Genomic DNA, 9,322 nt, shown 5'->3' with positions numbered 1-9,322 from the left:
GTTTGGACTTGTTCTGTATTACCATGCTCCATCCTGTCTTCACTTCTAATGTGTTTTGTTGTCACTCTTGTTCTGTCTTGTCTTGTCTTCTCTTGTCTTAGCTTGTCTTGTTTTGTTGTGTACTGTCTTGTCCTGTCTTGTTTTGTCTTATCTTGTCTTGTAACATCTTGTATTGTTTGCTTAGTCATGCTATGTATTATCCTGTCTTACATAGATTTTTCTTTTCTCATCTTGTCTCTTTTTGTTTTAGTTTGTCTCGTCCTTTATGCACCCGTCTTTTTACCTTAGCTTTAACAATACAGCAGTGTAGGGCGTGGTTCTCCTGTTCATAGAGAAGACTGAACTCCAGAGATCCCAGAGTAGCTGCAAGAATAAAAACACACAAACAATGAATATCTGACATTTGCACTTTTAAATAAACATTATTTTATTGTCTCTTTTAAAGCTGTAGGCACATATTAAAGTGGTCTATCCATCCATCCATTATCTATACACCGCTTAATCCTCACTAGGGTCGTGGGGGGCTGGAGCCTAAAGTGGTCTATTAAAGTGATAAAAACGAGTAAATATTTCAGACACTTTTACTTTCTACAAATCAAAAGGAAGTGTTTACTGGCGTCATCTGAGTCGTATTCATTGTCTTCGTCCTGTGTTGTTCGATCCTGTGTGGGTCTCGGAGGGGCGGGGTTGTTGGCAGGTGGGTTTACAGGTGGATTAATTCTGGCTGCAGGAATATGAGATGAAATAGAGCTGGACACAACCGGTTGACTTTTTTCCTCCACAGCTGCCTTCTCTGGGAGCTTGTTCTCCACATCTGCAGCAGGAGCTGGAGATATTACAAAACACAGTTCACACTGTATGAAGCATCTCTTTATATCCTGATGTTCGGTGTTTTGAAAGGAGTGTTGGGATTATTCTTAGAAGGAGCAGTGTGACTTTACCTGAGGTGGGAGCCACTTGCTGCGTGTTTGCCCGAGGCGGTTTGGAGGCTAACACTTGTCTCTCCGTCTTCATTACAGCTGCTGGACGGGAATGAGTCTCATTACAGCTGTCAGCTGTTGTTCTTGCTGTCTGCTCCCATTGTTCTGATCCACAGGGCCGCTGCTGCTGTGCCTCCGCACCGAGCTCTGTGGAGACACAATAGAATTATCACTGCCCAGCTACTGTTTGTACGACGGTCACAACACCACAGCTCCTTCTTCGGTGGATGGATCACTGAACGGGCCTACCAGACTGACACGGATGCCAGTGACATTTGATCATGGAAAGAGACACAATTGATACACAAAACAAAAGAAAAAAAAATAGAAATACAAAGATACCTAAAAAGTGACATAAAAGACTCCCTCACCCTTCAAAAAAAATCAGAAAAAAAAGAGAAAAAAAAAGAGACACAACATGATCACGAATGACTAATAATGACCACAAAGAAAAACAAAAGCGAGCCCCAGCCACAGAGGCACAAAATAGCTAAAGAAGGTTGCAAACCAAGCAAAAGAGGTGAAAACTGGCCGTGAAGTTAAAATATTCACCACAAAGAGATGCAAAAAGACACAAATGTCCACGATGTAAACTGACTTTAAAGGCACACAAAATGACTACAAAGAGACTGAAATCAACCAGAAATAAAAGAAGCAAAATACACAGGAAGAGACCATAAAGTGATTGTAAAGTGACGTACAACAACCAAGGAGACACAAATACATCCAGAAGAGGTGCCAAATAAGCACAGACACAAAACAACGACAGAAACACAAAAAACCTGTAAAGACCCCAAATGACCACAAAGTGATGCAAAACAACGAAACAGACACAAAACAACCAACAGAGGTGTGGATGAATGGGAAACAATGTAAAGAGCTTTGACTACCACTAAGGTAATAAATGCTTTCAGTGCAGATCATCTAGAATTCAAACTCAAAATGCAGAACAAATTTATTTATTTATTTATTTATTTTTGTCAGTACTTATCTGGCAGATCAAAAGCAGTTCTGAAAAAGTATTTTTAAAGTATAGCAAAAGAGAAATCCACTTTTAGGTGAACTGATCAACACATACTTTTAAATTATTTACAATGGTTATCTATAAACAGCTATACAGCTTATATTAGTCATTTATTCACACTACATGACAGGTTGTGAAAACACTTTTTTGATTAAATAATTGTGTATTTGCAATTGTGTAAAGATGTACGTATGAAGAAGAAGAATTGTCAGTATGACAAAAGGCACAATTATATTTTATTTTTATGGCCCTTAAACCATCATTAATGCCTCCACTATCTTAAAAAATACCAAAAAGTGCATCAATTATAAGTAAATGTATTCATGTACATTAGTCATGGCGTTATTCAAATACTATTTTAGTGTTTCTAATAGTTTGTTTGTGACTACAGGAGTGAATTTGTTCTTGATTTTGACTGAATTGACTTTGTTCGGCAGTGTTGATTCAGTTTGTTTTTGTTAGTTTTGCTCGGTTTACCCTTATAGTTTGTGTTTTTGTCATACTACTTGGATTATTTTTTATTCAGTACAACTATGTGAAGTTTTTGTGTGGGAGGACCCTGTCAAAAACAAGACGGTGCCTTTCAATGGGTTTACACTCTGATGACATCTTTAAGATACAATAGAAATGTTTTTGTTAAATATGATCAAAATGGGAAGTTAAGGACATCTGTAACATTTAGCAGTTGCAAATCCATGGACAAACATGAAAAGGAATCTCTTTGTGTAGGCTACCATGTCCCTGATGCCCTGCAGGCTCCTGAGATCCACCGTTTACTCCTGGACCAGAGTCTGTGCTTTCTGTGCTCGACTGTCTGGGTCTGGACAGCTGCAGAGGAGCCGGGAGACCCTGTTGGCGTCTTCCTTTGAAGAACCAAGCTCCTGAACGCTTCTGCATCTGCAGAAAAAAATGTAACAAGTTCATCTCTGCGTAAGCAGGGCAGTGAATAGGAATGGAAATGACTCACTTTAGGTTACTCATAGTAATTCCTATTCTACAAACACATCAGTAAACTCAAATGGCCCTACAGTCCCCGACTCTTTATCCACAGGGAAGCTTGGGCTTCATGGCTCACTGCTCTGACTGGACAGATAATGAAGTCACAAAACCCAAGTTTGGGCAAAGAGGAGTAGCTGAAGTTGAAACATCAAGCAGCCATAGTTGAGTTTGACTTATTACACTCTAAAAAAGTATTTCCAAGAACCTGTTACCACCACAGGCTGCAAGGTGACTTGGTGGTTTGCACCGTCACCTCGCAGCAAGAAGGTCGCCGGTTCATGTCCCTGTGAAGACACCCAGGATCTTTCTGCATGGAGTTTGTATGTTCTCCCCGTGCAGCGTGGGTTCTCTCCGGGTTCTCCGGCTTCCTCCCACAGTCTAAAAACATGTTGAGGTTAATTGGTGATTCTAAATTATCTGTAGGTGTGAATGTGAGTGTGCTTGGTTGTCTGTCTCTAAGTGTAGCCCTGTGATAGACTGGTGACCTGTCCAGGGTGTCCCCTGCCTTCACCCTGAGTCAGCTGGGATAGGCTCCAGCGTCCCCATGACCCTGGTGAGGATTAAGTGGTGTATAGATAATGGATGGATGGATGTTACCACAACAATAAAAATGCTGTTTTGTTTCGTTTTTCTTATTTAGATAGACCTTCTAAGTTGCAAATATTATCTTGATGGTCTGAGTTGACACAAAAATGTTGCATCAACTTGATATTGTGTGTAACTGAAAGTCAAATTTCTGTTCGTTGATTTAAAGCAAAATTCAGGTTCAAATTCCATGCAGAAAGGTCCTGGGTGTCCCCACCGGGACACAAACTGGTGACCATCTAGCTGCGAGGCAACGGTGCTAACCACCGAGCCACCTTGCAGCCCTGGTATGTATGTACATAACAAAAAAAAAACATTTTAAAATACCGTGGTGTAACTAGTTACAATAATTTAATGTTCACGAGTATTCAACTTAAAATTAGTGCCTGTCTCACCAAGGCTTGGCAAAGCATTTGGTACACTCTAAAACTAATGTTTAGGCTTAACAATACAAATTAACGCAACAACTGACATAGTTTTTTGAGTTATGACAACTTCTAAAGAAATGATGTTCAACAAACCTAATCTGAGTTAGAGGAATAAGCTTTTCTTCTCCAGTCAACGGTATTGTTAGTTACCACTCATGTAACGACTGGCAGCATAAACACAAGTTTTTAAGTTGATTACTTCACTGATTACGGGTGTCAGTGTGGCAGTGAAGAAGTTCAATCAAGTAGGAGAGAGACAGATTATGGAGAGCTTTTTAGATGATACGATGGATTTTGAAGTGGGTTCGCTGTGTGACGGAGAGCCAGTGGAGGTTCTGAAGGATGGGGGTTATGTGATCACTTGTGTGGGAGTGGGTGAGCAGGTGGGCAGCAGAATTCTGGATGTATTGAAGTTCCTTGAGTCATTTGGATGATGTCCTGTAGAGAGGACGGGTGCAGTAGTAGAGTCTGGATCTGATGAATGTGTGGATGAGAGTTTACGCAGCTGAGAAGGAGACGGATGGGTGGAGGCGGGCAATGTTTTGAGATGGAAGAAGGCTGTAAGTGATGTGTTTAACATGTTGGTTGAAGGAGAGGGTTTGGTCAAAGATGATGGCTCGCTTTCTGATGGAGGAAAATGTGCATTTAATTACATGGTGGGAATCGTTCCCTTCGATTCTTTGTGTGTAAACAAGACAACGAATGACACTCTCCTGACACTAGAGTAGCATAAAGAGGAATTTTCTCATGGTACAGTGAGACTTAAAACATCTTGTCTTTGTAAGTTTGAAACCGTATCAAGTTGTCTCCTGACTCCAGCTCTTAGTGGTTCATATTCTGATTAGCTGTTTGATTTCACTCAAAAAACTTCATTCCTGTGTCTTACGGAGAGTTAGACACATGGACACTTTGTATGTGCTGCATTACAGAGAGGTTCTTCTGTGTGACTGACAGGAGAGAGTATTTATTTAAAGAGTGTGGGCTCCCTGAGGCAGAGACCTCAGCAAACACAGCAGCATCATCAAAACGCTATTGTGTAACAGTGTTAGAATGAAAAACAGAAGATAGACCTTATATTTCAGGCCTGTGATAGTCCAAGTACAATCAGTAATTTTTTTAATTAAATAAGCACTGAAATAAATCAGCACTTTTTCCTCATTTTGGATGTTGAAGAGGTATCAATGAAAGCTAATTTTCCAGGCCAGTGGACGGTGAAATGCCATTCGGTGCTAAAAGCTAGAAAATGGATCATATCATGAGAAAGGCTTAGCTTCAGGTGGCAGAGTAAGGACTTCATGGCATAGGTTGGCCCTGTGACTGTATCAGTTCCTCCCCGTTCCCTCCCCTCACCTCGAGATGCTCGTTGCAGATCCTGCACAGCCACATCGGACTCGTCCTGCTGTTGCTCCAGATCCCACATTTGTTGCACATGTGCTGCAGAGAGGCAGATACATACATAAGACACAAACAGACTTCACAGATTCAGTCCTTGCTGGCAGGTGCACAGAGCACATACATTTTTACAGTTCAGATGGCATTAACCCATACTTTCATATTGAGAGCAACAAGAAACAGAATGTGATGCATAAGACCAGGAAATGCACAGTGAGTGTCAGGAAGAGTTCGTTCACAGCCCATTGGCTGCTAACCACCATAAGGGAACCTCAGATTCTGCACAGAACTATAGAAACAGTAAATACCAACCAGAAGTATGTAAGTATTGTCAGAAAAAGTGAGAGCAGTCAGATGTCCCTGTAATGAAGGTAAAGCTACTTTTAATGTTCATTTACAGTTAATCAGCTGGTTTAGTGGCTGTGGTTCCCAACCTAGGGCTCAGGACCCCCAAAGGGTCCCTACATACATCTGAGTGGTTGCAAGAAGATTACTGGGAAAGAAAAAACTGACCAAAAAAGTTCTGCTACACAGACTTAAAGTGATAGTATCTTTTAAATGAGGTCATATGAGGTCAATATATAACTTATTAAGACTGCGGAAAATATTATTTCATGCACAAAAGCCACATTGCAGTAAATCTGGCTGCAAAACAATACTGCTATGTTCAAAGACTATAAAAATGATGAAAATATCTTGTGTCATTTTATGATGAAATGCTGAAAAAGAACAATATGTTATTTGTTATGGTACAGATTTTGATGTGGTCATTATTTATAATTATGGCCTGTTTTTTGTTGTTGTTGTTATTGTTGTTGTTTTGTTTTGTTTTGTTTTTGCTTGTTTGTCTTGCTGAGTTTAGTTTTTTTTTTTCTATGGTCTTAATGTAAATGTAACTTTTTCAGTGTTTTTACTTGTAACTAGAAAATCTCCAAAAAGTGAATCCACAAAGAACAGAGTCCATGAAAATTCTTTTTGCCATAAACTATACTAATACCCTCTTGAGAGAAGAGCCAAAGCTATAAAGTCACACTCCATCCGATAAGGGAGTTCACCTCTCATACAGCTTCCAGCAGGAATGAAAGGTTGAGGTTCAGCAGCCTTTTAGGTTTTCATGGAGCTTTGTTCACTAACGAGGCAAACTGTGGCTTCACGGTGTTTCTTGTGTGGGCTGAGCTTCCTTTCTTCCTTCCTGAAACTCTCTGATTTACATCCATAAAAGAGATGAGATAAGGCCTCCTTTGCACACCGAGACACCGAGGTCACGCTGGCCTTCCAGCACAAATTCCGACAAAACTTCACATGACACAGCACACAGTGAATATATCAAATGGAATACTGTCATTAGTAGAATATGGACTTTCCTCCATCCTGCTTCTCCAAACTGCAGGCACACCAACCATCATCTACTGCAGGTAACACTGACTGATAATAAGTCACTCATACAGCTGCAGTTCAAAGAACCCAGACTATCACTTTCTCTCACTGTTGTGGGGACTCTTTTGTTTCATTGTGGGGAGTTAGTTGGAAATAATGTAAATAGCTGTTATGTAGTTTAGAGGGGGAATTATTGTTTAGTAGAAATGTGATAGACGTCTGTGAAAAAGGGACTGAATGTTTAATGTTGTATTTTATTAATTTATTTTATGTTTTCTGATCCATCCATCCATCGTCTATACAACGCTTGATCCTCACTAGGGTCACGGGGGGCTGGAGTCTATCCCAGGTGACTTAGGGTGAAGGCAGAGGACACCCTGGACAGGTCACCAGTCTATTACAGGGCTACACTTAGAGACAGACAACCAAGCACACTCACATTCACATCTACGGACAATTTAGAATCACCAATTAACCTCAACATGTTTTTGGACTTGTGGGAGGAAGCTGGAGAACTCGGAGAGAACCCACACTGCACGGGGAGAATATGGAGACTCCACACAGAAAGATCCCAGGTGTCCTCACTGGGACACGAACCGGCAAGTTAGTTAAAATCTTTTTTTGGCTTGGTATGGTTTCCATTAACCCTCTGAATCCTCAGCAGTTTCTGGGTGGTTTTTTTTTACTCCTGTTACATTTTTTAATCACTGTGGCTTAATTTCTCACTACAATATGGAATCCTGCACTTCCATGGAAACGGCAGAAACATGGCTTGAAAAAGAGAGATTTCAAAAATGTCTTACTTATAAAAGCAAAAGTTGCATTTCTTTGATTATTTATGTTACAAACATTTTAAAAACCTGGAATTTACACATGCAACATTTTTCCAGGTGCACACAGGTGATAATGAAAAAAAAAAATTGTGGCTTGACATACGTTTTTACAACCTTTACACCTCTACGCTTGACTGTTGCAGCTGAGTTAGTCATGGCGTTTTGGTTGCACAGAGGAGCAAAGAATTTTGTGGGAATTTATTTTTTTAAAGATAAATTTAAGTTTAGATTAATCTGTTTTTACCAGGGGTGCCCAATCCTGGTCCTCGAGAGCCCCTATCTAGCATGTTTTAGATGTTTCCCTCTTCCAACATACCTGATTCAAATGATCAGGATCGTTATCAGGCTTCTGCAGAGCTTGATGATGAGCTGATCATGTGAATCAGGTGTGTTGGAAGAAGGAAACATCTAAAACATGCTGGATAGGGGCTCTCGAGGACCAGGATTGGGCACCCCTGATTTTTACGACTAGAACCTCACCTCACACATGGTATGTTCAATGGTCATCAGAAAATTGTCAATTCGATGTTTCTGTTCTTTTTGTTTTTGCAGTTTCTGCCTAAATGGTGGAATTGTGAAAAATGCCTTTGAAATCCACTAAAAGACTGTGTTACTCAGACCTGTCTATTGTTTCACCATGGATCATGCTAATTTTGTATTCTCCACCTTCTTTGGAAACACTGGTTGTCAAAAATGTCAAATAAATCTATTAAAGTGGAAAAAATAAAAGTTAATTCCTCTAAAATGTAGAAGTAAAAAGATAAAGTACCATAAAACATTCAAGTAAAAGACCTGAAAGTCAGTATGTTTAATGAGCAAATGTTACTTTCCTTCTCTGGAAACTTTCTGACAGTGTAGTGAAGGTTTTCTTTCCTAGTTTAGGCAAAAAATACTAAAAAACAAGCACCTACTTTTTTGCACTGCACACAGAGGACAGCTGTGACTCCCTGTGGTCCGAAGGCCTCCCCGCACAGCAGACAGCGCGACTGTCCGTCACCACACGCCGTCTTCTTGATATTATCCAGGCGACTGGAAAGACGCCTGTGAGCGCATGCAAATAAGTATAAGCAAACAGACACAAACTTGGCACAGGTTTTACACCAAATATCCATTCAACTCAGTGAGCATGTGTGCACGGTCGGCTGCTGTGATTCAGTGCAACAGAGACAACAGTTTTCCATCTCACTCGATCCTCTCCTGCTCCGTGGCCTCCATCATGGCAGCCCGAGCCAGCACGCTGTTGATGATCTCCTTCTCCTCATCCGTGAGCTCGTCCCCCGGGGCTCCGCCAGACATGTTCATCATCCAGCCAATCCTGCTCAACGCAAGAAACACACACACACAGACACACACACACACACACACACACACACACAGAAGCCGAGGATAAGTGGCATGCAAAGGAAAATGCAAATCATGCAAAAGGCCAGAAATTTAAAAAAAAAAAGGAAAAAAGTGTATAACTACAGAGAGTTAGACGGTAAAATCTGAGGACAGGAGCACAGCTGGAAACGTGTTGGACAGAAAGTAAAACTGAGCAGCAGCAGAAACTGTCGCACACAGTTGCACACATGAAGACGACACTCCACTGTACATGTCTGAGCTGTAACCAAGTGACCATCTGAGAGCAAAGAGTCGTGTCTGAGCAGGAACATGTTTCAGCTTTAGACGCTACATCGTCTTTTATTTAAGAGTAATCATCCA

The 9,322-nt window shown here is 40.8% G+C and overlaps 1 protein-coding gene across 1 annotated transcript in view; it reads right to left on the bottom strand.

Moving 5' to 3' along the window:
- rph3aa (rabphilin 3A homolog (mouse), a) overlaps window positions 1-8,929 on the bottom strand; it is a 32,842-nt gene extending 23,913 nt beyond the window's left edge. The window contains exons 1-7 of the mRNA XM_008287352.1: window positions 8,805-8,929; window positions 8,530-8,659; window positions 5,367-5,450; window positions 2,739-2,901; window positions 942-1,127; window positions 614-826; window positions 284-363 (exon numbers count right to left, since the gene is read on the bottom strand). Coding sequence (XP_008285574.1) covers window positions 284-363; window positions 614-826; window positions 942-1,127; window positions 2,739-2,901; window positions 5,367-5,450; window positions 8,530-8,659; window positions 8,805-8,923 — 975 coding nt within the window. The 5' untranslated portion in view covers window positions 8,924-8,929. The remainder of the gene's footprint in view (window positions 1-283; window positions 364-613; window positions 827-941; window positions 1,128-2,738; window positions 2,902-5,366; window positions 5,451-8,529; window positions 8,660-8,804) is intronic.
- Between the last annotated feature and the right edge of the window lie 393 nt (window positions 8,930-9,322).

The sequence above is a fragment of the Stegastes partitus genome, unplaced genomic scaffold, assembly GCF_000690725.1.
Source record: "Stegastes partitus isolate 25-593 unplaced genomic scaffold, Stegastes_partitus-1.0.2 Scaffold496, whole genome shotgun sequence".
Taxonomy (NCBI): Eukaryota; Metazoa; Chordata; class Actinopteri; family Pomacentridae; genus Stegastes; species Stegastes partitus.
Note: the sequence above shows the minus strand (reverse complement) of the source record. Positions and strands in the feature narration are given on the sequence as shown.